Below are 26,614 nucleotides of genomic sequence, written 5' to 3'. Positions count from 1 at the left end.
CGCCCGCCCTTTCAGAATGTATGAGTCTTTCGGATCAACGATATATTTCGCAGGACAGGCTTACCAATGAGAGTCAACTTCAGCACTAGATAGTATCGGGGCCTGTTCTGTATTCCATTCAGCATTACCTTTCCGAACTCATGCCATTTAGATACCTCAGATCAATATACTCTGTACAGTAGCTCGGTCTTGTGTAGATAATATGGCCTAGGCCGCCTAAGAGGCCGCTCGGGTGTCTTATGAAAGAGCAGGTGTGATTCCTGGTAATACACTTGAGGAAAACTTAAGCCGGGTGATTGATAGCACATGCAATAGCTAATTGCGCTGCACTGTTATAATGGTCCCCTCACGGCACCGTTTATGTTAGCAGTAGTCAGGATCTCCGTGAGTCTATGCCGACATTATGCTTGCACAGCAATCCAGGCCTCGCGAGATTCTTACCTGCAATGGTAGATACCAGCGTCGTGGGCGAATCCAAGGTATATTTACTTGCAGAATTACACTTTTAGGATTTAGGAGGGAGACGACGGTAATATAGATTTGCTGGTCTTAAAGTTGAATCTTCGTTGGACCACCACAATGTTAAGGGAAATTCATGGGCCATCACGTAGTGTCAAAGTTGCCTGCCATGTTTAGCAGCAGGTGCACTGCACCTTTAGCCTCTTTGGCGGTGCGGGGGATATACAGCGGCGGAACTCTGGCCTAAAATCCCGAGAATTGCGGAAGGCCACGTCCAGGTCGATACGGGACTCACCTATCGACTAAGCTTTCGAGCCTTTTGTACCGTCTAGGCCAATATTCATGAGATCGGTACTCACAGTATATATCAGTGCCTACAGCGAATACACCGTTAGCCCAGGAGATAGATGCAGTGCGTCCGAAGCGGTTTGTGTAGTATCATTTCATTCACGTCGTTACTCCGGTTTAATTTAGAGTCCGTGCTAATTTACAACCCGAGTCACTAAAAGCAAAGCAAACCCCACTCATATTGTAGCGGAGCCTGCTCCGCACCAAATGAAGTATATCCCATCGTTCCAGCGCCTCCATATTGCCCCTAGTATATCGACAAGGAATATCCGATGCGCCGCAACAAGGTTTCGATACACACCGTGCCGAAAAGATGGCGTTGGGAAGACGTAAACACTGCCCGAATGATAGGTTTCGGTGATGTATCCTGGATTATTGAAAACTTCATGTTCTGGGAGCTGATGATGGGACTGTACCTTTGGTGTTGGAGCATCTCCAACTTCATCCACAAGTGTTGGTGAAGAGCAGAGCTTCTCTTCCTGTGAAATCAGTCCATGTAGTTCGCCCCCAGTTGGTTCTCTTGCAGTTTTGGCAGGCGGGTCTCTGACTGTTGAATTTTCCTCTCCTCCTGTCGCAGGCCTAGGTAGCTGAGCGCAGTCCTTTGTGGTGAATTCGGGTCGGGACGCCATCATGAGACCATTGAACATGTCGTGATTTCGCGGGTTTTTAGCGTAGTCCAGGCAAGCCCTATTCGATCATGCCCGCATTTAATGGGCTCACGTTGGAGGACTAAGCTCACCGGGGCACAGCTAGGCTACAGTTCCTCACAAGTTCCTGTTCCTGATAGACTCCACTGTACCGTGGACCTTGGGGCCCGTGGACCCCGGGTACATCGGGTTAGGGCTACCAGACCTTGCAGAATTTGTGGCTTGCGCACCTCAAAAAATGCCCCTGGACGTCAAGACAGTGTAACAGCTAACCCGAGCTGGTAATCTCTATGGCCAAGAGTGAACTGCGGATCGAGCTGCTTCCTGAATAGGAATCCACTCCAGGCAACAGAGATCAGAGATGAAAGAATCTAGGTCCAGCCCTCAATCAACGTTCCCCCATAACGGCCCTCAGCATGAGTAGCGAAGAAATCTAATTGGAACTACTGGCTGGTGCTTATATCCTACTATGATATGCAGGGCTCGATTCCGCGTTCCTATCGATGATCAAACTGCGCGCCAACTGCCAAATGCACTCCGTCCACGTTGACCCCTAGAGCATCAGTCTAGCCACTCCAGTAGCATCGAGGATCCCCATGGTGTTCTTACGACTAGTCCCCAATCTCCTGCATGACCGCCATGGTTTTTGTGTCTTGTTTCACCGTGGATGTCACTTGTCAGCCTCTTCTCTCATTGACCTTATCAGAGCCAATAAACTACCTTACTACAAGCCCTTTTACAACGGGGAAGCTGCATATCGGCGGTTCAATCCCAACCATGCGAATGCTCTAATGCTCTAATTACACCATATCTTCATGATATTCACCGACCGCTATCTCAAGCACTGACTGGAAGCGACAACTGTCAACCAGATACGTCGCAAACAACCTCACGCCTCACCCTAGACTCAACGTGTTGATATATAACGCCGGAGATGATGGCAAACGCCCCTAGAAGTTCCTCGAGTTGATCCATATAAGAGTAAGGGCGCAACGCGAAACTGAGATTTTATTCTCCGACGAGCTTATGCCTCAATGCTACTACCAGAAACTCATGTAGCTTACGCCCGTACGTACGCACAAGGACAGATGCAAATACGGCATGGCACAGGCTTGGTGGTAAGTCCCCCAACGATTCTGACGCATGGGATGGTCTGAATGCGAATATTCGCCCCACCTATTCCCCTACTGGAATAGCAGCGACAACATGGCGTCAACCAGGATAGATTGGCTGACCAGACATGGTGGTGTGGTAATGAGCAAGCCATTTCTACTAGCTTAGTACTCCCACTCTATAAGCGAACATCTAGTACTCCAATCCTCCAACTGCGTGGGGCTAGCTGGATGCTTCGCATTAGCTGACTCATGAGCGTTGTTTGAATAGTTTGCGAAGAATGTAAATTGTGGACTGGATACAATAGCCCCGTTATTTGCCAGAAAAGACGTTGTGACCCATTAGGAATCTAGTTGAATCGGACAAGATAGACCTGGTCCACCGATTTTGTAATGAGGGTATCGTCGTCGCAAAGAAGCCTGGTTATTCTCGGCCTCAGCCTCAGAGTCTGTACAAGTAGTGTGAGTCAATAAGCGAAGGATCCTGACGCATGCTTAGTGCTCACATGACACACAACTGAGGCTCGCGAGCTGAAGTGGGGGCGGACAAAGAAGTCCACGTATCTCACCTGCATATCTGAAGCACAGCTTGCATGAATAAATCCCAGGAAAATCTCTAGACATCACTAGACAAACACCATTGATACATCTCATCGCATTTACGCATTGCAAGAGCTTCACCATGGACGTCCACGTCATTTCCAAAGCCAACAACACCAAACACGCAACATTCCAGCTCCCCAACCCAACGACCCCCTTAAAACCCTCCTCCATTCGCATCCGCTCCTCCCTCCTCTCCCTTTCATCCAATAATCTCTCCTACGCCCTCCACGGTACCCGGCTCGCATGGTGGGATACATACCCCGTCCCGCCATCCGCACCAGCGCCCTACAACGACCCCACCGAATGGGGAATCGTACCAGCATGGGGCCTGGCGACTGTCCTCGAGAGCACCGTTCCTGAGATAACGCCAGGAACAGCACTGTACGGATTCTGGCCTACATCGTCCCGCGCTGTGGACTTGGAAATTGCGCCCGCTGAGGTGGAGGGGCACTATAAAGAGGTTTCAGCCCATCGGCAGACATTGATGCCGATATATAACCGGCTTAGTATTTTCGATACACAAGGAAAGGACCTGAGCGAGCTAGGCTGGGTTGTCGGTGGTCTGAGACCTATCTTCATGGCTGGGTACGTGCTGAGCGAGTACGCCTTTACTCCCGACCCGGCGAACCACCCTCCCATCCACCCGCTTAGCGGGGCGATAGGTGAGGGTAGCGGATGGGGCGCGGAAGACGCAGATTTATCAAAGAGTGTCTTCGTTAGTCTTTCAGCGAGCGGGAAGACCGCGCGGACTGTCGCGTTCAATTTCTCCCAGAGACCCAGGAGTGCTGGGCCGCTGGGGCTGTTGCAGGTTACATCTCTTCCTGGGGCACTGGATGAAGCAGCGGCGAAATCGAAGCCAGGGTTTCCTGTTTGGAACGTTGCGTATTCGGAGCTTGAGACGGGAGCCGAATGGATTGCTGCTCTTAAGCCTGAACGAATTGTCATTGCGGATTTTGGGGCCAGGGACGGGGCCCTTGAAAAGATTCATCGCATCATTGAAGCGATGGAGGAGCTGAAGGGGGTTAGAGTTGTAGTTCTTGCTGTGGGAAATCAACAAAAGGTACTTATCTGCACACCATACAGGCGCTTGGAATTGAGCTGGGCCAAGCTAACGTGTGTAAATCAGGTCTACACCAGCGAAGACATCCAGGCCGCGCAAGCCTCATTTGCAAGCCTCAACAAACAGCAGTTCAACACGTCTCCCGTTGTCGAGTCCGCCATACGACTGACAGGTATGGCAAAGTACCAGCAGGAGCTGCAACATCGATTCAACCTGCTACTGGAGAGTCGGGATAGTGTCGCGCCTGATCTTCGTCTTGTTTGGGGACAAGGCATTACTGGTAAGGATGGGCTGGAAGGCGGTTGGGATGCGCTGTCCGCTAGTCAGGTTAAGCCTGACGAGGCGCTGCTCTACCATGTTTAGCGTTCGGACACATGGGAGAAAAACGCGTATGACTGCCTCGCTTTCATGTGATGTTTGTGCTCCTGGGAGATAGATATATTGGACGGCCATAGGTAATATGTATCGCGAAATGAAAATACATTGCTGTTCGAATACTCTAATGTATATCTATGGATGCATGACATCTTCGGCATCACTCTCAAGCTTGAACAACCAACTCGTAAGTGCCCTGGGTGAGGACCACCTGCCCCTCGTTGACAAAGCTCTCCGAATCCAACCCCTCAACAACCCTCCCATAAGCTGGGATATACAGAGTACAAACGGTACCAGTCGGGACCCTAACACCCACCTCAACGTTCCCACCCTCCTTCCTCTCAAACCTCGCCTTGATAACACCATAAGGACACTCAACCTCCCCCTCGACCTTCCCAAACTCACTATTAAACGGTGGCCGCAAACTCCAACTCCGATAAGCATCGCTCTCCGTCCTAACTCCCAACACCCCCTCATAAACCCACTCATAGATCGTCCCTAGCATATCATGACACTTACTCCGACAGGCATCCTGCCAGAACTCGGAAAGGGTCGTCTCACCGCGGCGCAAGAACCGCATGTAAGAGGGGTGTTCTTCCTGGCGCGCCATTTCGAGAACAATATCGGGTCGGTTTACGTCTGGGTCCGCCAGTGTGTTCCAGAGGTATTTGAGGCCGATTTCGCCGGCTTCGATTCTATTGCCGGATGCGGAGCACGCGGATAGGAAGGAGGTTATTATATCGGCGCGGTACTGGGTGGGGGCGAGTCCGAATTGCAGCGCGATTGATTGTGCTACCATCGTGCAGTCTGTTTCTTCGGGGTTGTCGAGGGACGTGTAGAATGCTTGGCCGCGGATGGTCTTGTCTGTGATGAGGAGGTGCTTGTTATAGACGGCGTAGATGCGATCTGCCCAGGCCGTGTACTTTTTCTCGTCCTCGCTGTATCCGAGTTCGTGCGCCATAAGGGCTACATTCCGTAAACAGCGATAGTAAACCGCCGTCTCGATATTCGCTTGATGATTCCCGAATGCAATGTCGCGGCCCCAGTCACCGAGACCATGCTCGATTAACCCGCCCTTTCGCTCTTTGCTGTGCATGTACTCCATATACCGCACACAAGGCTGGTATATTCTTTCAAAGACATGCGTCGAACCATAGTACCTCTTGATCAACTCGGGTAGGAATGCAATAGCGCAACCCCACGTTATCGTATCGTGGAGTGGTCCACACATATACCGGATCTCGGGTGCCATGGTGGGCACGAGCCCATTGGGTTCCTGGGCATCAACGATATCGTCCAGAATCTTAGTATATAGGGATTCCATGTCCCGAACGTATTGTGTTGCTGGAAAGAGCAGAGACGTAACCTCAAGCCACCCGAACTTCTCAATCTGCGGACAGTCGGTGTGGTAGCTGAAGATGTTGGACGAGAAGGTCCAGTAGCAGGCGTTAATGAGTGCATTTACATCCTCTTTGTCGGTTTTAGCATAGCCCAGCTTTCTCGCGGCGGAGGAGACGTGTCTGGCGCTAACAGAGTGGATGGTTGGTAGGTTGTCGGAGTTGTCGAGTGATGCGCCTTCGATCTGGATGTATCTTGCGCTTGTGAATGAGAAGTCGGGTGTCCAGATTTCTGGCTCGCTCGTTCCAGCGAGAGTGAACTTTGTGTATACGCCGTACTCGAATTCTTTGAATAGCGGATCGGGCATGTAAACGGCGCCCACCTCGTCAATTGTCTCGGCGTATCGGATTATGATCTCTGAACCAGCAGGGCCACTAACTGAGACTTGTGGCATGATACTCGAGTTCTGACCGAGGTCGAACATTGTCACTCCAGGGTGGAGAGTCTTTGTCGCGACGGGATTGAATGTATTGTGTAGAACAACCGGTGGCTGGCTTTGATAGCGAAGTTTCCCCCTAGGTCCAGTGAGCGGCTTCGCATCTGTCCAGGTCCCATCGTCAAACCCAGGAGCATCCCAACCTATGGGGTACGCCCGCCTGTCATGGTCCTCAGAAGCATAGATATTCGCTAGCGTCGTCGCGCTCTCTCTAACCTTCCAGCTGGGGTCCGATACGATAGTCTCAAGCGACCCATCCTCATAGTGGATGTGGACCTCGGCGAAGAAACACAGCTCGTTCCCGTATCGGACATAGGTATTATCCTCGTACATCGGCCAGAAGAAGCGATTGCCTTGGTCACCAGCGTAGAAGCCGTTGCCTACATGTGCGCCGATGACGTTCTCGCTTTCCTTCCAGGTGGATGTCACGTCGTACCCGACGAATTGCACAGTGCGGTGGTAGTTCGTCCAGCCGGGGTCAAGGACGTGAGCTGACGCGGGACTGCCGTTCACGCTGAGATTAAAGTGACCGAGGCCAGAGGCGAAGATGATCACGCGCGATAGTCGTCGGGTACCAGGAAGCTGAATCGACTTGCGTAGGTAGAGTGGTTTGTCGCCGCCGTTGCCGATCCAGACGGCTTTCCAGCGGTCGGCTTCGTTTTCGAACCAGGTGCGGAAGATTAAGCTTGAATGCGGCATCTATCCAAACACCTCTGTTAGAACGAGCTGGGGGGTGATTATCGAATTAGGGTGGGGTGGGGGACTCACGTAGGTCTGGTTCATACTATAAGGGGGCAGAAGCCGCGAAGATCGCGGATATGAGGTATAGAATTCATTAATCGCGCTCTTGAGCGAGTGTCCATCCCGATCCCACACTGTCACCTGCCAGTAGTAGAACGTAGTTGACTTGAAGCCAGCTTCTGGTTTACAGACGATATTTCGCTGCGCTTCACTTTCAACCCTTCCTGAGTCCCAGCCATCCGTAGCAATGGCTGATTGCTCCCCAAGTTCACTCTTTTTCGAGGATACTCTGATGCGATAGGCAGCTTGTCGCGCTTTAGAACCCCCTGCATCAAGCACCCAGAAAAAGCGAATATCATCGGTATCAATGCCAATGGTCTCGTGGAAACCGTGAATTCCGCAGCGAGAGACCTCCATTTTGCATAACCCTCAACAGGTCAGGTCAGAGAACTAGTGGTAGGCTTGGAACAAAAAGTTGTTGGAGACACACCCCTCACCCGGATTACAGCTCTAGCTAAAAGTAATTCAGGTAATTCTAACCGGATCCACTCGAATGGGCCCATCGGTCTGCGCTTCACCGAGGCCCGTTCGCCGTTTACTTCGGAAGACCCGAGTCCACTTTCCCCAAGCCCTAAGTCCCGTTCCCCAATTCTTCCCCACATAATCCCGACTGGTCTGAATCGCTTGCTCTTGCCATCTGGCCTGCGTTATATACCGTATGGAATGGCATGATAGGTAAAATCTTTGTTTCAGCTCGGGGTATCATTCCCCGTGTGGCCCCGCATTGTGCCATGTGCTGTCAGTTGGTGCGCTATTCCATATCCAGGTGCTGAAAGGCTTGACGGGTTGGGTCCAGTATATAAAGGGTCTCGCTGCCCAGAATCGATGATGTCTCGACCTTCTCCTCAGTATCGCCCACTACCAGTTCCGGGACCGTCGCCATGATCTCCGTCAAGACCGTCTTCTCGGCCGTCTTCCTTGCCGTAGGAGGTAAGCTTCCTTAATATTGCCTCGCCACAGCCCTACTCCCGCTGACACGATCTAACACATATAGGTTTCCTCTTCGGCTACGACAGCGGTATAATAACATCGACCATCTCCCTCGACACATTCAAAGCATATTTCTCCGACCCCTCAGCAACCGTAACCGGCGGAATCGTCTCCTCATTCCAGGGCGGCGCAATCCTAGGTACAATGGTAAACATGGCCGGAGCGGACTGGGCAGGCCGCAAGATGACCATCCTCGCCGGTGCAATTGTCTCGCTGCTTGGCTGCGCCCTTCAGGCTGGGGCAGTGAGCATGGAGATGCTCATCGTCGGCCGGTTTATTGCGGGCGTTGCGGTGGGAATGCTCACGTCTACCATCCCGATGTATGCGGCTGAGCTCTCGGAGCCGGAGTGGCGGGCTAGTATGTCGGGGTTGCTGCAGTGGATGTTGTCCTGGGGGTTTTTGGTTGCGCAGTGGTTGGGGTACGGGTGTTCGTTTTCGACGAATGAGTTTGCTTGTATGACTGCCTTTGATCGTCATTCCATATCCCCGTAAGCGGAATACTAACAGCAGCAGGGCGCTTCCCCCTCGCCTTCCAAAACATCCCCGGTCTCATTCTCGTTGCGGGAATCTGGTTCCTTGACGAATCCCCTCGCTGGCTGATGGAGAAAGACCGGCACGAGGAGGCCAAGGCTATCTTAAGGCGTCTGCGAAAGGGCGCGTCAGACGATACAGTCGAGCTCGAGTTCCGTGAGATCCGCGACGTGATTGCCGCTGATCGCGCGGCGGGAAATACCAGCTGGAAAACAATCATCACGAAGCCGTCGTGGCGCAGACGGTTGATTCTGGGCTGTGGTGTTCAGGCTTTTGGGCCGTTGAGTGGGATTAATGTCATTAACTAGTAAGCTCCCAATTCTTTCTTTTCAGTGGGTTGCAAGGAGTATTGTACTGATTGTGACTCTATAGTTATGGCCCGCGCATCTACGAGATCCTCGGCATCGATAACCAGACCTCCCTCATGATCATTGGTATCAGTGGTGCGCTGTCAATTGTTTACTGCACGATCGGTCTATACCTCGTTGACAAAGTCGGGCGCGTCAAGCCACTCTATGTCTCAGCATTATTTCTCGGCGCTGCATTGCTGGTCAATGCCGTTCAAGCGCAGTACATGGACCAGAACAATACCAACCAGCTACGGAGTATGGTGGCCATGAACTTTGTCTTTAGTTTGTTCTATACCCCTGTGGGGATTATTTCTTGGGTAAGTTCTTTCCTTCCTAATCTCTCACTTTCTTCTTGCAGAAGTCATGACATTTATAATCGGCAGGTCTACCCCGCTGAAATCTTCCCCATCGAAGTCCGCGCCCTCGGCAACGCTCTCACAACATTTACAAACTGGACCGTGAACCTCGTCTTCGCGCAGTTTACGCCTAATGCACTTGACGACGTCGGCTTCAAGTACTTCTACCTCTTCTTCGGGCTGAACTTGATCGCAGCGACGTGCTATTACTTCTTCTACCCGGAGACTAAGGGGCGGACGCTCGAGCAGATTGATGAACTGTTTGGTGATCAGCTTGTGCCTCATGCGATGGAGGACCCGGATGCAGCGCAGGCGGCGATGGAGAAGGAGCGCGCGATGCATGTGGAGGTGGAGACTGGGAGGGAGGAGAAGGCCTAGCGTGGTTCCCGCTTTGGAGTTGCTTAAGCCAGGCCAGGCAAGGCCAGAAATGATTGTGTACTAGTATAACTGTATAAGGATAATGACAAATCTCGGATTTCCCGCACTTGTTGCCACCCGATCCCTTGAATCACACAATTTCAGTCATCTTTTTCACCGCTCCAGTCCTCTCCCTCTTTGCTCCAGTAAGGTCCGGACGGTGCGTCGTCAAAAGCCAGTCATCTGTAACCGTTAGCTCTCACTAACTCCGACTTAGGGTCCTTAGTGCGAGGCCTAACCTCTAGTGGCGGCGAACTTGCAATGAGACATCGCGAACGCCGCCGCCAAGTCCGGGGACGAAACCGTTCCCCACTTCTCGATGGGACCATCTGGTGCACTAGAGCATGGAAGTTGCAAGCGAGCCTCGAGACTGCGCAGCCGTTGCACGGCCTGACAAATCAGCACCCCGGGTTCGTCTCCATCGTACTGACGGCGGCGCGTGCACCTTTGTAGCGCTGTTTTCGCGGTATCTCTGACTGAGCTCGGCTCCACGTTTCTGGGCCACAAGGTCGAGGATAGGGTTACGCGGGATGACTCGGCCCCAGACCGGCAATGGTGGTTGGCATCGTTCCATGCCAGCCGTGGAGATTACATGAGACTTCTGGTGAGCCTTTCCACATCAACCCGGCTAGGATCACGGGCAATGCTCTCCCCGACACAAAATTTAGCCTTCGATGCGCGCTACTACTTCCGAGTTCTCTATGACGCGGCTCGATTCAATACTGAACAGATTGCAAGAAGAGCCCCGGAGTACAGTCTCTAGCAATAGTGAGCTTTACACTGTTCACGCCCGCCGGCACTTACCATGATGCGGCGATATGAGACGACACTGAGAAATGTTTTGAGTCCGACGGGCAATCACTGCTTCTGGTGTGGACCCATTCTCCGGTCGTCATGGAGAACAAGGAAATATAGGAAGCGATAGATTCCTCCGATCTGGAGAGGGTGAAATTCTCCTTCATCAAAGGCATGATAGCCTCGAATCAGTAGGAAAAAGCGCCCGGGACGAATGTATTGCATCGTAGCTGCAAGCCTTAATTCCGGATTCCTTGTGACCTTGAAAGGACCAAATTCCAGATATCATTCGCCAACATCGTCATGCGTCGATATATCCTCCATCCAAGGCCTGGCGAGCTGGCGGCCCAAGAATCCTAAAGTCCGCCATGAGCCCAAGATGATCCGTTACCCATACCTTCTCAAACCGATCGCTCGCGTCGTCCTTCCCACTATCGTCGGAATGATATGTGTCGAGAGTGGTCTTCAGCCCCTCCCCAATCTTCTTGAATGACAGGGCCTCAACTCCACCACAAAACAGCACCTTATCCATACGGGCAGGCGGGAACTTCTGCCCCGACCACGACGCTTGTTGATACCCCCATGTGTAGGCTTTCTCGGTATTCTCCTTCCCATCGGTGGCAAGAAACGCGTCGTTGAGATTGCATTCACCGGGCGCGGCTGCATCCGTAGGTGCAAATGCGTTCAAGTCGCCGGCGAGTATTGCGGCATGGGGCTTGGGAAGCTGATACTCGGTACCACCATCGGTATCGTTATCATTAATGCCGTGCATAAAGTCCGACGCGAGCTTGAGTTGCACCGGTCGCACTTCAATCCCGCTCCCGAGACTCTCAAGGTGCGTATTACAGACCCTCAATATGGAACCTTGGTAGTTAACGTCGACAAACAGAGCGTCACGATCCATCACAGACAAAGCGTACGGGACTCGGAAGACGCACTGCACCGAAAGCCGCCTATCGATAAGTGTCGTTGTCCCGTAGGAAGAATGCCACTGGCTCGTGGAGATATCGGTAATGTAGAACTTCTCTCGAATCCACGGTGCTTGCTGGATTAGTTGTAGGTCTGAAGCGACCATCTCCTGGAAGAGGATCACCGTAGGCGCGCGATTCTTGGCATCGTGCTCGGACTGCAAGTCGCTGAGATATTTCAGGGCAGCTGTCATCCGTTCGATGGCGGCGGGAACGAGAAAGTCGACGTTCCACGAAATGATATGGATTTTGTCGCTTTGTGCTCTGTCATGTTGATGCTGATGCTCAACGTTCTTTTCTAGAGAGGATGATGTTGCGGGGCGCCACTGTTGAGAATCGGTGGTCTGGTCGAAATAGTAGAACGGTTGAGGGTTGGGCTTCTCAAGTTGATGCTTCGGTACGACGGTGATGTTAGGCATCTTCTTCTTTCCATGAAACATTGATGTCAGGGATCTGATGGCCCTCATGGCGAACGGTGTGTTGGCAAATGGATGGAAGAGTTAAAGACAGTGACAGTAAGCGCAGGCACGTGACTTTACCCTTGGTGCCCAATAATTAAGGCAGCAACTTACTTCGCTTGCAACCGGCCTTGTTCAATCGAACCCCGTGACCATATACGGTCATGAGCAATGATGTTTCGTTCTGATCGTACTTTATTCATACAAGTGTTTTGTTCTATGGTAATTTATCAAAGCGGCGGCATAATAACTCGCACGCAATTCCTTTCCTGTTTGGTTACCGAAATATATATTGCGCTTATACTACTACACCTCCACGACAGATAGGGGACTGTAGACCTCGACGAAGTTATAGACGTACAGATGCAAAATTAGCGTACTTCGAAGAACCAATTGCTCGAACACTATAAGATATAGCAAGGCTATGTGTAACCTCATTTTCCCTCTCGGACTACTTTGCGGACCAGCCTTGTCCGCAGCCCTAACCAGCCTATCACCAGCAGCAGTGTAGCGCTCCAGGCTGAAATGGCGAATTGTTCCAGCTGTTGGCATTGACCAGTTGTATCCTGTCGCTTTTAACTATAACGAAAAGAATGCTCAGCCTTGCTAATTTTTCTCGCGACATAAATAGCCCAGACCTCTCATGCACACCACCATCCAGTTGCTCCTCCCGCTCCCTTCCTAGCGAGAACTACCCCAACCCAACACCAGATCTACCTTTTCCGACAATAGCCATGGGCTCCCAGGACGTAAGCGATTCCTTTTCAAAACCGTACTTGCCGCAAAGCCCCTGATATTCCCTGACACAACCTGACCGCCTCAACGGGGTGAAGTCGTTCTACGCAACCTTCGGATACGACAGCCACTACTGTCAATGCAAGGGAACTATCCCAGCAGACGAAACAAGTTGGTCGTGGAACAGTCTATAGGCTGTCCTGGTAGTTCTCAACAGGACCTCACTGCTAACGTCGGGCTCTCAGTGACTTCCCCGAAATGCACGCCTGGCTACCAGCCGGGTCTTTTGACGACCAAAATTCACCTGCCAAGTCAACTTCCCTTGTATTCTGTTTCTGGCAGCAGATTAAGCTCTCGAGGATGATTGAACGGCTATTGTCCGGAATAACCTCCCTGAAAGCCATGGCTGACGAAGTAGCATGGAGAGGGCTCGTTAGTGATATGACCGTGGAGTTGTATAAATGGCAGGAAGCGTTACCACTCCCTGCAAGGTGAACCAGTCAGTGCCTCTCATTGCCCCCCTTGCCACCCGTGGTGTTACTGCAGTTAGTTCTAAAGCGAATCAGTAAAAAAAAAAAAAACAATTGCTGGTTTCGCCTAAAATTCCGTCACCCTACTCCACTCTCAGTGCCGTAAACTGCGACGCTGCTGACCCAAACCTGTCTACTATTAATGAAGACGAGGCGAAAAGAATATGCGTGACCTCCACGCAAGCCATAACATGTCTGCTTCGAAAGTATCGCCTGCAGCATGGGCTGCGGTATGCTCCGGTAATTCTAAGTTACAGCATCGCTCAAGCTACGGGAGCCCTACGGAAATTTGCGGCATGTCAATATGAAACAACCTATTTGTACGGTTTATTGGAGGAATGCGCAGAAACATGGTCTTTGGTAAGGAGACCTTGGCCTGCATCCAGGGGTCCCAGATCTCCTTCAAAGAGTCGCAAAAACCACGCTAGGTTTCCTGCATCCGTCCACCGGCTGTCGTGCAGGATCAAGAATATACAAATGAGGGGCATGGTTCTTACCATGCCCAGGGCCCACAATGCGCACACCAAGGCGTACAGATGTTCTTCAACATTTCTCAGGACCCATTGTGTCGAGATAGAACTGGAGGTAGGGTTTCGCGGCGGCAGCGGCAATCAAGGCTGAGGTTCAAATGGTCAAAACGCCTCGCAGTCGGATGGTACGCAGTATCGTTCGCCGGGACAAGTAGATCAGACCGACTGTTTTGTACCGCGCCGAACCCCACAACAGGGGGTGCTTGATCCAGCGTCTTCGATACCTCTGGGTACACATAGAGGGCAGCTAAACCAGTCGGGCAGTTCAGTTCCTTGTGTAGTGAGAATGCTGCTGCCGAGACGTTTAGTTTACGCCCACCTACAGCTACAAACCAGACTTGCTGTGTCAGATCCGCCAGGACGTGCATTCCTCTCGGTCGGTACGCGTCGCAAATGCCTTGCACATCGTTTCATTGCCCGCTGTGAAACAATCAAGCTCAATCCAAAAGCAATTATACGATCGTCAACATACGGTGCAAAGGTCGCGGCATTGGCAGAAACAACGCATCCTGTTTCTAGAGACTCCAGAATTGTCGGAACCTGTCTAACCTCCAGCCTAGCTGGTCGAAGCGACATCCACGCATAGGCATGATGAAGATGCTCAGAATCGAGAATGACGATATTGTCGCCGGGCGTCAAATTCAGGCTGCGGGTGAAACTGCTCAGGCCCTCGGTCGTGTCCCGGGTCAGTGCCAAAGACGTGGGGTCCGCATTGACGTACCGCCCAAGTAGGGCTCGGACGTCTTCAGCGGTCTACAGGCCTGCCTTGCTTTGGCGATGGAGTGTAAATACCCTTATTGTTGAATCTGTTGACATTCGAGGCACAGCGGAGGTGAGATACCATGACTCTTCCAGATATTCCATTTTTTTCAAGTTAGAAACATACCAATTTCTGACAGATCACCGACGTCGTTTGTTTCTGCTCAGACCGGCATAAAAATGGCTTGTAGAATCTTGCTTGGCCGGCAGCGGAACTGGATAGATCGCGGCCTGCCATACCGCCAGTGCACAATAACATCATTACTTATTTTAACATCATCCAACGCGAGCAACGGGAGTGAGACTGAGCGGGTGTTACTTCGGAATCCGCGGGCAGCAGGGCTGAACGGTTGGACCCGCAGTTCAGTGTCATGATCCCCACCGTATCCCGTACTTCGCAGTTGAAGATATTCGGCTGCCTAAGGGTGTCGGCCAGGTGTCGGAACGTTCCGACCATAATTTGTTGATTCTAGCCCGTCCAGTCCTACGTCAACTTTCTGGGATGACAATAATGCCAGGTGCTAGGGCTGACATGTGGCGAGCAATTGACGGCCGCCAGATTACAACCGCCGAAGCATAAAGCGCCCAGTTGGGGTCGTAGATATCTAGCAAGATCGGAATTGTCATTAGCAGTATGCGAGAGGCTTGTGGATTCCTGAAGCAAAGCTTGACTTCACAGCTCCACCAAGCGGGTCGATTGTCAACCTCTCACTGCATTTCCCTCTTTCGATAGGTCTAGCCCGCTCACGAGTATATAGCAATCGTAGATGCCTAGAACTTCAGCTATGAAAAACAGGCTGCAATCTTTTCTTGCAGCCAGTGGCCAACAAAGCTCGCAGGTGGCTCAGGACCGTGTCCATTGTGAGCGATCGAGTGCCATTTTCATGTTGGGAGATGACATGATGGATGGACGGTCCGAGCCCTTGCCTGAATAATGCTCGGGTCGGCCTAATTTCGGTGGTCATACATAAGGGCATCCATCCATTATGAGGCTTATGCTATCCTTCGCTGCTCATTCTCATACTATCTTCTCTAACACCAATTCGCCACGTTGGGGCTATTACGGGTACGGAGGTACGGACCTGCAGCGATTCCACCCGGGCCCCGGGCCTGGGTTCCAAATTTCCATTCTGGGTGAACCACTGTACGCAATACGGCAATTATTGTTCAGCTCAACAGCAAACCATATATCTATATCTTCAGCCGTTGACTTTTTCACTCGCCCGCCTTTGCAGTACATTCTACATTTTCAGCCACGGCCCTCGAACGTTCCTTTCTCTTCGCCATCATGGCATCTACACAAAACATGCAAGCGACCACGAAGACCACAAAAGGTCGCCGTAAACAATCATCAATTCCTGCAAACACTGGAAAGCCACGAACGAAGGCCCTCCTTGCCGACACCATCGGACGTTCCCTCTGCTCCCGGCAATCCCACTCCCTCTCTCTCACAAATAAGCAGGTCATGGATAGTCGATTGACGGTACCAGTACACGGCCTTTCACCCTCGTTGCTGTCAGTCCCACAATATGGGGACCAACTCACTGTTCGAAGCCCCAGCACCGCCAGCATCTCGTCTGAGGCCCTGACCGCAAACTCCCATGACATAACCCCCAGCTGCACGAGCGAACTTATCGTGAACGACGAACAAGACGGACCACTGCCACACGACCGAATTGTTGGCCTACATGATACGGCATCTGCGGAGATTGTTGAGCGTCTAGCTTTTGAACATGGCCTCGCTTCGCAGATGGGTCTGCTAGACCCTAGTTACCAATTATTTGTCAACAAAGCAGGAACGGGCGCTCTTTCGTTCAAGGTCGTTCATAAGATAGCCGTCATCATGGGCGACCCCTTGTGCGAGCCTCATGAAATACCAGAGCTTCTGAAGGATTTCAAGGAATATCGTCGACGAAAGCGTCTAGGGATAGCCTTTCTCGGCGCTGGTAAAACAGTGGCGCGGTACGCCTCTCGAAGAAACTGGGCGGTGCTTCAGTTTGGAGCAAACCGAATCCTGAACCCACAAACGAATGAAATCGTCCTTGAATCAGCGGGCAAGCGCATCCTGACCCAGAACAGGCAGCTCCTCAATCCGACCAAAGGCGGCATTACCCTAGACATCTACACTCCCTCTCTGCGCGGCGCCGACTACAAGCTTCAAAATCAGCTTGGTGCGCTCTACGATGAATGGCGCTTAGCCCGCAACACTAACAACAAACCCCAAGCCTTCATTACCGAATACGACCCATTCCTGATGCCTTCTCTCATGACATACATATACTCTCGAGATTCACACGGAACAATCAACGGATTCGCGGCTCTTCGTTGGGTCGGTGCAAACGATGGATACCATGTTGACCCCTGTATCGCTGCACCCAGTGCTCCGAGAGGGATTACAGACCTTCTCCTATTTGCGTCCATGGCATACGCCCGGCAACTGGGCATCTCATATCTGAGCGTAGGGTATGAGCCCTCAGAATCACTGCTCGAACTGTCCGGGATGCCGAGCTCCATTGCACATCTGACAGATCGTCTCTACCGGCATACGTTTCAGCAGCTTCCACTATCTGGGAAGAAGGCTTACTTTGAGAAGTTCAGACCCGATGTGGCCCAAGATTCGCCTATCCATCTCGTCTTTTCGTCAAGAGTGCCCTCTCTTCGGCAGGCTGTTGCGGTGACTCATGTGGCTAATATAAGTCTTCGAAGCCTGTTCAGTAGGAAGTTGCAACCGCATCGATGACATACTTTGCTTAGCACCCCCCTTCCTTTCCTTCATTGAATATCCCCTTTGCCAAGCATGCATACTTCCAACCGCGCGCATTGCCTTTATTCACCTTTTCTGGTGTGCTTTCTTCCTTAGCGTTCTGCCTGACAATATGTTTCCTACCTTCTCCTCAGATGTTCAACATCCATTTGCTCTATTCTTCCGTTGTTTGCAATTCAGTCTCGCACGAGTCTCTTTTTACTATACAATTTTATCTTGGTTCATTCGAACCGCCAGCATCGTCCGTAGGGGCAACCGCATCAATTCTACCACCCCTTCTGGAATGGATCAAGGCCCTTCATCAACGTATACCTCGCCTTTCTATACTGTTTTCCCCTCTGCCGCCCTCTCTCCTCAAACACCTCAAACCAATTTTCTGGGACCCTGATTTCCAGTGTCGCCCACCTTCTACTTTTCCCCAAACGCTCCCACGGTCCAATCCACCGATCATCGTCCTCATCAGTCCACTCCACAGGTGGGTTGGATGGCCCTGGCATGCTGGTAAGAGAGAGTGACAGCGTGCGGAGGCTTGGCAGATCCCGCTCTAGCAGATTGAAAAGGCCCCGGTAGTACTCAGCAAATCCCGCGCTCATTGCCGGTGGCCTGGATACGCATGCTCGGTAAACTGTGATTTCGACGGATAGGCTTCTGAAGAGTGAGCGGTGTTCTTGCGGCGTCGCCTGCGACAGTCTAAAGAGCTGGTCGATGCCCTGCGTTAGGACGAATGTGTTGGAGCCGTATAACACGGGAAGAGACTCTTGGTACCTGGCAAACCAATGCATCAGAAGGACTGGAATGTGCTTAGATGTGGTAAACACAAACCCTAGCTTGCAACATTGCAGCCAGCTCATTGCCTGCACACGATATTCAACGTCTTTCTTCAGCCGGGACGTCCAACCCATCAGTCGCATCGTCATTTCGCCATCTGCAGTCTCGGGACAAGTAAGTTCCTTGTCGGGACAATTTTCTGGGTCATCGCAAACTCGGTGCCACCAAACCCATCTATTCTCACTCCACACAAAGTCATAGTCGAGATGGATTCGGCGGTCGCCGAATAAATGACGGTAGATCAGCTGGCGGATCTCAGGTGGCAAGCTGGTAAAGAAGGGGCTTTGCTCTTGAAGATTGTTTACAGTCGGCTCAGCCTGCCTGTCGTTGATCTCTCCAAATAGGCTGGTATAGCCAGTCGGGAGAGTGGGAAGAAATTCCTGATCGTGAGGGTCGCCGTTCACCCGACATGTTGACTCTGCGATCCCCGGCGAACTGAGCTCGGCGCGCAGTACATATGGAGTAACCATAACAAACGCGTCCTGCAGCGCATTTGTTGAACATATGGCCCGAGGTGGGTTCCTATATTCCTCTTCTGGTAATGCAGCTTGAACTTTGCGCCTATGACGCCTTCGACGAACGCGACAGACCCAACAAGGGAAACACCCGAGACAGCACAGAACGCTGCGAATCCACATTTTGATTCTTGCGGGACGGAACGGGCCACGATAAGTCAAAGTTGGAAAACAAGTCTTCTCACGGAGGTTTTAATGGTCGCGAGTGAGGGATATCAGGGTGAACGCAGGCTGTGAGCTGGCGTCCGTCCATAGATCCATATAAGTGTAATGGCTAATATGGGGCGCTGTCGGGCAACGCAAGCTCAGCCCTCATTGGCCTGCGATGTAGGAGGTGGGGAGGCTTGAACCCCCTGGTGGGATTTTTTGCACCTGGTAGATTGAGCTCATGGGGCACCGCCGCAGAACCAGAATGCAGCGTAACAGCGAGAAACGCGCCGCGCAGGTGTGGTTTGTTTTCCCTTCGATCCCGGATGGGATAAGAGGTTTGGTCGATGGAATCCCGGGTAACGCGTTGGGTACCGGACCACCGGTTCGGCCCGGCCACTCAAAGCAAGCCCACAAGCGCTTCTGGATCAGGGCCTAACTATACAGCAGAGATTCGTTCGTTGATAAAGAACCCCCGATTGCCGCCCATATGAACCTATCATGGCCCGGAAATTGCCATAGCGTACCGGCAGCACGGAAGCGCCGACTCTGGAACGCGATGGACAAAGGACCTACCTATCGTTACAAAACCTGCCTGATAGCCAGCGTCAATGGCGTAGGACCACATCACTACATAAACGGCTGCGAGGCTCCCCTTATAATCGTGAAAGGGAACATCCTCTCAGCCAGCTCCCATATCTGGACCTTTATATCCCCCTTCATCCGATTGCAACTGAAAGCACGCAGCGAAAATCACGTCCACCTGAGATTCAGGAGTTATTTACAGTATGGTCTGCACTTGGAAGAGAGTAAGCGCCAGTCCTGCCAGCCTAGCCGAAGAACCCGATTCCCATTCCAATGTCCTAGGCGGAGAACACTAGTCGGAAATCCAACTTGCCGCGAAGCAACTAGACAAATCCGCTCACAGATATGCTTCGCCTCTCCATACCCCGGAACGAAGGGTGACATCGCAGACTTCGAATGGAAGCTCGGGGATTACAGACCCGTGGAATTGCGTAGGCTCCGACTGGGCTAGTCTGCTCTTGCCGTCTGTGGCCGATTGCGGACTCTCCTTCTCCAGTCTCTCATACGGTCGGCCCGGGCTAGTGGACATAGGTGCTTGCCAATCCTTACACCGGCCAAGACACTGATGCTGAGTTGTGGATACAGCTTCGACTCGAGGCCCGAAGAGGAAAGGTATCGTTCAACCCCCCTGTCTAGTGCCCAGGCCCTAAGTGCAGGGGTCTGAAACCCCCACAGCCTCCCCTCGGCTACTACTGACTCCCGCGTTATAATACGGCGAGATGGGCCCACGGTACCTTTGCGAGACCAGAGACAGAAAACATTATCAGCAACCTACGTGCCCCTCCTCCGACTATGGCTAATCCAACTCACGTCGACGCTCTCGTCGTAGGCGCAGGCTTCGCAGGCATCTACGCGACCTACCGCCTCGCCCGCATGGGTCTGACCGTCCAATGCATAGACCTCGCCAGCGACGTTGGTGGAACCTGGTACCACAGCCGCTACCCCGGCGCAATGAGCGACACTGAGAGCTACCTGTACCGATACTCGTGGGACAAGGAGGACCTGCAAACGTACCCCTGGACTCACCACTACCTCTGCCAGCCTGAGATCCTAGAATACCTGCGGCACATTGTGAAGAAGCACGACCTGCGTCGGTATATGCGATTCAACACGGAGATGGCTGCCGCTGCGTGGGAGGACGATCACTGGAGGGTTACCTGCGTGACGGGACAGGCGTACATCGCGCGATATTTGGTCAACGCAATGGGCATCTTGGCGAAGGCGAATTATCCTAATATCGTGGGTGTTTCGTCGTTCGCGGGGAGACTGGTTCATACCGCCAAGTGGCCTGATGACTTAGACTTGCGGGGCAAGAAGGTTGGGATAATAGGGAATGGATCGACTGGGACTCAGGTCATGACGGCTATCGCTCCTCTTGTTGGATATCTGAAGTCCTTCCAGCGTCATCCCCAGTACTCTGTCCCCAGTGGCCAGAAGCCAGTTTCGGAGGAGTATCGGCAGAGTGTAAACCGGAGCTACGACCAGATATGGGACAATGTATGGTCATCGGCCATCGGGTTTGGCGTTCCTGAGTCGCAGCACAAAGCCATGGCTGTATCCTCGGAAGAAAGGAGAAAGGCATTTCAACAAGTCTGGGACCAGGGCAATGGCTTTCGATTCATGTTCAGCGCGTTCGGCGACATCGCGACAGATCGTGAGGCCAATGAAGAAGCTTGCAAGTTTATCCGCTCGAAGATCGACGAGATCGTTAAGGATCCGAGCAAGGCGCAAGTCCTAAAGCCAACTGAGCTATACGCGCGCCGACCTTTGTGCGATTCAGGGTATTACGAGATCTTCAACCGTGACAATGTGGACGTCTTTGATTTGAAGGCGAATCCCATCGAGGAAATCGTGCCAGAAGGTATGAAGATGACCGACGGGACTGTTCACGAACTTGATGTTTTAATCTTCGCCACTGGGTTTGACGCCATCGAGGGAAGCTATATGCGCGTGCAGATAACCGGCCGCGATGGAGTCAGCCTCCAGGATCATTGGGCGAATCGGCCTACTGCGTATGGAGGAGTCGCTTGCTCCGGGTTCCCGAATATGTTCATTATCCTTGGTCCTCACAGTCCCTTTGCAAATGTCCCACCGGTGATCGAGAGCGAGATTAATCTTATCATGGCGTGCATTGAGCACGCCGAAGAGGCTGGGTTGACCTCCATCAGATATTCAGACACAGTCAATGGTGCAAGGAAACCTCCAATCATGGAGGTAACTCGCGAGGCAGAGCAAAGCTGGGTCGATATCTGTGACAGGCTGTCGGGGGGTTCTCTGTTCAAAACTACTTCGAGTTGGATATTCGGTACAAACATACCGGGACGCAGGATGACAACGAACTTGTACTTTGCCGGGTTAAAGAGCTACCTGGACTGGGTGACGAAGGAGATTCAGGGAGGATTTCCGGGATTTCAGAGGTCTTGGAATAAAGAGACCCTTAAACCTTCTATGATGTCTACCCAGGGGACCTCCGACGGCTTATCCGTCTCACATGGATCTCCCCTCAACTGAACCCATTCCCAAAGTACGCGTGGGTTTGCTGTAGAGTGCAGACTGTCTGGAAAATTCATTGTGAATCCATTAGATAGTTCCATACACATGTACTCTTCTGGCCAGAAACACTACACATTCAGATATGTAGCCGCCAAAGAAAATACAGCCTTGCCCAGGCACGGCTAGTCACCTTCTAGGTAGGGCTAGGCGAATACGGCGGAGGCGGCGTCTCAGGCCTAGGCGGCTCAGCGGATCTCACTCGAAGTCTGGCAACATCATCCACAGTACCAGGCAAATCAACCAACTCTGTAGTTGTAACAACTTTCCTGGCTTTCCTCCTCACCAAGCGCTTATAAATAACGAAACCAAATATGGTTATGATGACAGTCCCTCCCATAATAGCTATACCGACAGCTGCTTTCTCTTTCCCAGATAGAGGCGGATGCGAGCGACAGTTGAAGTGTGCAGATGAGAGGTCTTCCAGGTTATGGTGGATGTCTTCGCAGAGCATATCCGAGTCGATGGTGAGGTTCGTGACGTGTGTGAGGCTCGATAGATATATTCTATTATGACGTCTGTTAGTAAGTGAGGTTCTAAAAGTCATCGAATGGTATCTTAGGTGTGAAGTTTTGAATGGGCATTACGCACTTCTCGATGCCGCCCAGGATCTCAATACTAGTAGCGTTCACAAGCCCCATGCTCATTTCACTAATATTATTCGAGTCGATGTGGATATGCGCAGATGTTGACTTCAATCTGCTGATCCAGAGGCTGATGGTTACCGTAGGTTAGCCTAGAGATAGAATCAACCGCGACGAACTGAGACTAGGGCGACCAACTAAGAAATACCCCCATGAATGTAAAGCTGCTTATCCACTGATGTAAGCTTCCGAAAGCGCAGCATCTCCGACGACTGCATGTGCTCCAGCTCTAACCGTATTCCTGAGTCTGTGGATATGCCGTTGCCGCCGGCTGGTGGTCCGACGAATGTCAGGAATGGCACACGGATTCTACGTTGTTCGTTAGCTTCAAGGACAAGGGACTATATTGCAAGAACTAACCTCATTATCGATCCCTCCAGGTGGAGGTAGCCGGCGGAAACAAGGGCTGGAAATACAACGCTTCGTTCTGCGTATGGAGGCGAGCAGTACGGGCAATACTCCACAACCAAGTCATTTGCGACCGTTTCAAGTGAGGTGAGATCCGGCCTATGGTCACAAACTTATTAGCTTCCGGTACAACGTATACTGGCAATCTCGAGGTGAAAGGACATACTCACCCATTGAAATTAAAGTCCGCCCGAATCGTCAAAGACCCAGCACTCCTCAGCGCAGGGAACGCAATATCCAGATTCTCGCTCGACGAGTCAATATGTACCTGCCCCTTTACTATTTCCAGTACCGGAAACGAAACATTTTTCATGTCGCTGACCCCTTCAAGTTCGAGCCCACCAAGGAAACGGAGGTCCGGCGCCTCAAATGACGAAATGCTTGCGCGCGCAAGCATAGTCTGAACTTCAACACCATGTCTACTGAATAGAGTTCCGGTGATGTTGACGACACTGGGGAGGATGAAGGGGCCTGCGTAGGAGTTGCTGATTGAGATGCGGTCGGCCGTGATTGATGTACACCCATCGAAATATGTAGCGATGTCTTCTGGGGCGTTCAAAATATAGGAGGAATTTTCATTGTTGCACTCCCTCGCGGCGGCGACTAGGAATCCATACAACCATTAGCAGTCGTGCTAGGAGAAATCGAAGAGAAGGTCACAGTACCGATGGAGAGAGCACCTATGGTCAGCCACGGCCACAACCCTGGTAGTTGCATTGGAAAGGTGGGAGAGCCCCAGCGCCTCGATCAAACACAGATCATGTCCAGAAAGATTTTCCAAGGCGGCGCCGGTCGGGCCCCATCGAGTAGCCTAGCCTCTTTTATATCCAGGTCAAATCATCGAATACCGGCTGCACGTGTTGCCCTATTTATGCCCGGTGGCGCAGGCGCTTCAACCGTTCCATGGCCATTGGTCAAGACTCGCCGGTTGAACGACGCTTGAAAGTCGCCAAGCACAAGCTTGGGCGGAAACAACTTGGCGTGGGCTGTGCATCGGGGCGTGGATTTTGCTTAGGGTTAGGCTGTTAGCAGAACTATTGCAGGTGGATTGGCAGCGGACGAACTGGGGCCGGGGGACACATCTAGCTACCAGATATCTTGACCTCGGACATTGCATATGCTCCCCACCTTTCACTATTCCCTAGCAATTTTACATAACGCAAGCATGAGCGCAAACAAAATCTCATCGATTGTAAACCTTCATTCTGTCCGAGGTGCAATTGGTTCCGTGCTATACTCCATCGATGTACCAAGTCGTGTCACCTCCGTCAACCTCCCGCAGACTAAATCCATTCCCAAAGTACGAAAACCTGTTGTTTAACTGATACTCCCATTCATAGTCCTATAATTATCAGCATACTCCACATAGCTGCAGCCCTCCAGTTCTCGCACAGATACATACCTCATACCTAGGCTCAGCCAACGCCTCAAAAAAATGCAACCGACTCCCCGGCCACATCATGATCGGCCCATCAACAGTCCCACCCTTGAACCACGACCGACAAGGCGAGCTCCACGCTGTACGTAGGAGGAAGTGTTCCCGATGTCGTTTGAATTCATCAGTTGCTTCTTGCTTGGGATAGAAGCTTTTGATATTTTCGCGTCCCAGCTTCGCTATGAACTTCTCGATGTAGCGCGTTATTATCTCGATTATGGGGAGGATTGAGCCGTGCCCGTACGGGCCGAAGGGGCCATTTATCACTAAAGCCATGTTAACTTGTTGTGTCTTGTAAAATGAAGGGTGAAAGGAGTAAGTGCTCACTGAAATAGTTCGGAAACTGAGGAATTGTCGCGCTCAGATACGTGTTGGGTTGCTCGGCCCACGCGTCCTTTAGCTGCAGACCTCCCTTGCCAACAATTGGAAACTTGGGCTTGAAGCTGACATCGAACCCTGTTGCGCAGACGAGAACATCTATGTCGTGGTGCGTCCCGTCCGCAGTGATCAGCCCGGTCTCTGTAGCTTCCTTAATGGCATCAAAAGTGACACTGCACTTCTCCTCGTCGGCAATGCATTCTAGATATCCATTTCCCGGCGTTGGCCGACGACATCCAACAGCAAAGTCTGTGGGAACGAGTTTGGAAATGAGGTCCTCGCGCCCATTTAGTTTCCTCGCCATCTCGCTGCGTGCAAACCCGAGCGCCTCTTTCTGGTGCTCGCTGCCGTTGATGATGAATTTGAACCGCTGGTTCAGCTCCTGCTCGACCGTCTTGCGGTAGTGAAGGTAGGCAGCCGGGTCGTCTCTAAAGGTTTGTTTCTGCTCCTCGCTGTACTCGAAGTTTGCTCCGTTCTCGCCTGCGTATTTCTGTGCGAATCCCGCCGTGATCCACGTTGGTGACCGCATGAATGATTTAATCTTCGCGACTTTGGGGAAAATAGCTGGGATGATTTGCACGGCGCTGCTCCCGTTGCCAATTATGCCGACGACCTTGTCCTCCAGGTCGATGGTGCTATCCCAGTTTGCACTGTGGAGCTTGTTCTTGAACTTGTCTAGCCCAGGCACGGCTGGCCATTTCCAATTATTCAGGACCCCAGTCGCATTGATCAGTACATCACCTTCGTCGAAGATCGTCCTCCCTACCCCGGCCTCATCATCCGCCCGAATCTCCAGCTTCCACTTCCCTCTCTTATCATCCCAATAAGCCCCCTCAACCCAATGATTAAGCTTAACATACCTCCCCAAACCATGAACGTTCACAACATCTTTAAAATACTCCAAAATCTCCTCCGCCTCCGAGTAATACCTACTCCAATCCGGCTTCGGATGCCAACTGAATTGATAATTGACGGAAGGAATATCGCACGCGCAGCCGGGGTACCGGTTCTCAAACCACGTCCCGCCGACCTCGGGGTTCTTGTCGTAGCATTGGAATGCTATGTTTGTTTTCTCTAGGTTTTGCGATAGCACATGCGCGAGGTTTATCCCGCCGGCGCCAAAGCCAATTATCAGGATCCGAAGGGGGCGCCGTGAGCCCAGGTAGCTATTCGGGATGGTGTAACCTGTTGCGTCGTGCAGTGGGACGGCTTGGGCGTATTGGACGACTTTGGTCAGCACGTCGGTCTCGGTGGGGGCTTGAGTTGATGACATCCTTTTTTCGGTTTATAGCTTGGCTAGGCCAGGGGATTTGAAAGAAGACGGGATCGTAGAGGTTGAGGGTAGGCAGGCTCGGCTTGCCTTTAACAGGTTTAGATGGTGTGACAGTTCGCCCGGGATGGTATATTCAGGTAGATTTGTAAGATTGCCGCGGTTATTGCAGCTGAAGATCCCCGCATGCACTTCGGGCGGGGTTGATAGTACTGGTGGTCTCCGTGTATATGCTCTGTACTCCCCTATTGACATTTGCCGATCGTTCGGCTCCTTATACAGGCAATGCCCGAGATTATTCTATATCTCTGCGGCTGGATGAGTTGTCAGCAAACTGTGGTTGCCCTTCCCGGTGGGCATGTCTATACACGCCGCGACGGCGGATACTTTTTGATTCAACATAAGGAATGATAAAAGGAATGACATCTAATC

The 26,614-nt window shown here is 51.9% G+C and overlaps 9 protein-coding genes across 9 annotated transcripts; 4 read left to right on the top strand and 5 right to left on the bottom strand.

The window, feature by feature from the left end:
• The first annotated feature begins 3,137 nt into the window (after nucleotides 1-3,137).
• Nucleotides 3,138-4,723, top strand: BDV17DRAFT_273611 (DUF2855 family protein). The gene is made up of 2 exons (XM_073759030.1): nucleotides 3,138-4,229; nucleotides 4,296-4,723. Exons 1-2 carry the CDS (start codon nucleotides 3,249-3,251, stop codon nucleotides 4,590-4,592), a joined length of 1,278 nt encoding a protein of 425 aa, XP_073611649.1. The 5' UTR covers nucleotides 3,138-3,248; the 3' UTR covers nucleotides 4,593-4,723.
• BDV17DRAFT_273608 (bacterial alpha-L-rhamnosidase-domain-containing protein) lies at nucleotides 4,724-7,652 on the bottom strand. Its single transcript, XM_073759029.1, has 2 exons — nucleotides 7,207-7,652; nucleotides 4,724-7,137 (listed from the first exon to the last, which is right to left on the bottom strand). Exons 1-2 carry the CDS (start codon nucleotides 7,594-7,596, stop codon nucleotides 4,771-4,773), a joined length of 2,757 nt encoding a protein of 918 aa, XP_073611648.1. The 5' UTR covers nucleotides 7,597-7,652; the 3' UTR covers nucleotides 4,724-4,770.
• Nucleotides 7,653-8,106: 454 nt separating this feature from the next.
• BDV17DRAFT_203561 (sugar porter family MFS transporter) lies at nucleotides 8,107-9,929 on the top strand. Its single transcript, XM_073755294.1, has 5 exons — nucleotides 8,107-8,169; nucleotides 8,234-8,683; nucleotides 8,743-9,067; nucleotides 9,133-9,427; nucleotides 9,494-9,929. Exons 1-5 carry the CDS (start codon nucleotides 8,121-8,123, stop codon nucleotides 9,842-9,844), a joined length of 1,470 nt encoding a protein of 489 aa, XP_073611647.1. The 5' UTR covers nucleotides 8,107-8,120; the 3' UTR covers nucleotides 9,845-9,929.
• A 1,050-nt stretch (nucleotides 9,930-10,979) lies between these two features.
• On the bottom strand, nucleotides 10,980-12,065 carry BDV17DRAFT_284394 (endonuclease/exonuclease/phosphatase family protein; the record flags this gene model as incomplete). Its single annotated transcript, XM_073760528.1, has 1 exon — nucleotides 10,980-12,065. One exon carries the CDS (start codon nucleotides 12,063-12,065, stop codon nucleotides 10,980-10,982), a length of 1,086 nt encoding a protein of 361 aa, XP_073611646.1.
• A 3,360-nt stretch (nucleotides 12,066-15,425) lies between these two features.
• Nucleotides 15,426-17,704, top strand: ergS. Its single transcript, XM_073759028.1, has one exon. The coding sequence runs from the start codon at nucleotides 15,947-15,949 to the stop codon at nucleotides 17,396-17,398; it is 1,452 nt and encodes a 483-aa protein (XP_073611645.1). The 5' UTR covers nucleotides 15,426-15,946; the 3' UTR covers nucleotides 17,399-17,704.
• On the bottom strand, nucleotides 17,689-18,720 carry BDV17DRAFT_284392 (uncharacterized protein; the record flags this gene model as incomplete). Its single annotated transcript, XM_073760527.1, has 2 exons — nucleotides 17,689-18,187; nucleotides 18,245-18,720. 2 exons carry the CDS (start codon nucleotides 18,718-18,720, stop codon nucleotides 17,689-17,691), a joined length of 975 nt encoding a protein of 324 aa, XP_073611644.1.
• A 1,569-nt stretch (nucleotides 18,721-20,289) lies between these two features.
• Nucleotides 20,290-22,042, top strand: BDV17DRAFT_284391 (flavin-containing monooxygenase; the record flags this gene model as incomplete). The annotated part of the gene is made up of 3 exons (XM_073760526.1): nucleotides 20,290-21,650; nucleotides 21,693-21,914; nucleotides 21,961-22,042. The coding sequence occupies 3 exons, from the start codon at nucleotides 20,290-20,292 to the stop codon at nucleotides 22,040-22,042; spliced, it is 1,665 nt and encodes a 554-aa protein (XP_073611643.1).
• A 53-nt stretch (nucleotides 22,043-22,095) lies between these two features.
• BDV17DRAFT_203457 (uncharacterized protein) lies at nucleotides 22,096-23,884 on the bottom strand. Its single transcript, XM_073755293.1, has 6 exons — nucleotides 23,765-23,884; nucleotides 23,270-23,702; nucleotides 23,052-23,198; nucleotides 22,830-23,000; nucleotides 22,639-22,761; nucleotides 22,096-22,553 (listed from the first exon to the last, which is right to left on the bottom strand). The coding sequence occupies exons 1-6, from the start codon at nucleotides 23,814-23,816 to the stop codon at nucleotides 22,184-22,186; spliced, it is 1,296 nt and encodes a 431-aa protein (XP_073611642.1). The 5' UTR covers nucleotides 23,817-23,884; the 3' UTR covers nucleotides 22,096-22,183.
• Nucleotides 23,885-24,330: 446 nt separating this feature from the next.
• On the bottom strand, nucleotides 24,331-26,185 carry BDV17DRAFT_300790 (flavin-containing monooxygenase; the record flags this gene model as incomplete). Its single annotated transcript, XM_073764125.1, has 4 exons — nucleotides 24,331-24,441; nucleotides 24,502-24,800; nucleotides 24,862-25,986; nucleotides 26,098-26,185. The coding sequence occupies 4 exons, from the start codon at nucleotides 26,183-26,185 to the stop codon at nucleotides 24,331-24,333; spliced, it is 1,623 nt and encodes a 540-aa protein (XP_073611641.1).
• Between the last annotated feature and the right edge of the window lie 429 nt (nucleotides 26,186-26,614).

This window comes from Aspergillus undulatus, assembly GCF_047715775.1.
Source record: "Aspergillus undulatus strain CBS 261.88 unplaced genomic scaffold BDV17scaffold_62, whole genome shotgun sequence".
Classification (NCBI taxonomy): Eukaryota; Fungi; Ascomycota; class Eurotiomycetes; order Eurotiales; family Aspergillaceae; genus Aspergillus; species Aspergillus undulatus.
The sequence above is the reverse complement of the archived record's forward strand: the minus strand, read 5'-3'. Positions and strand labels throughout refer to the sequence as shown.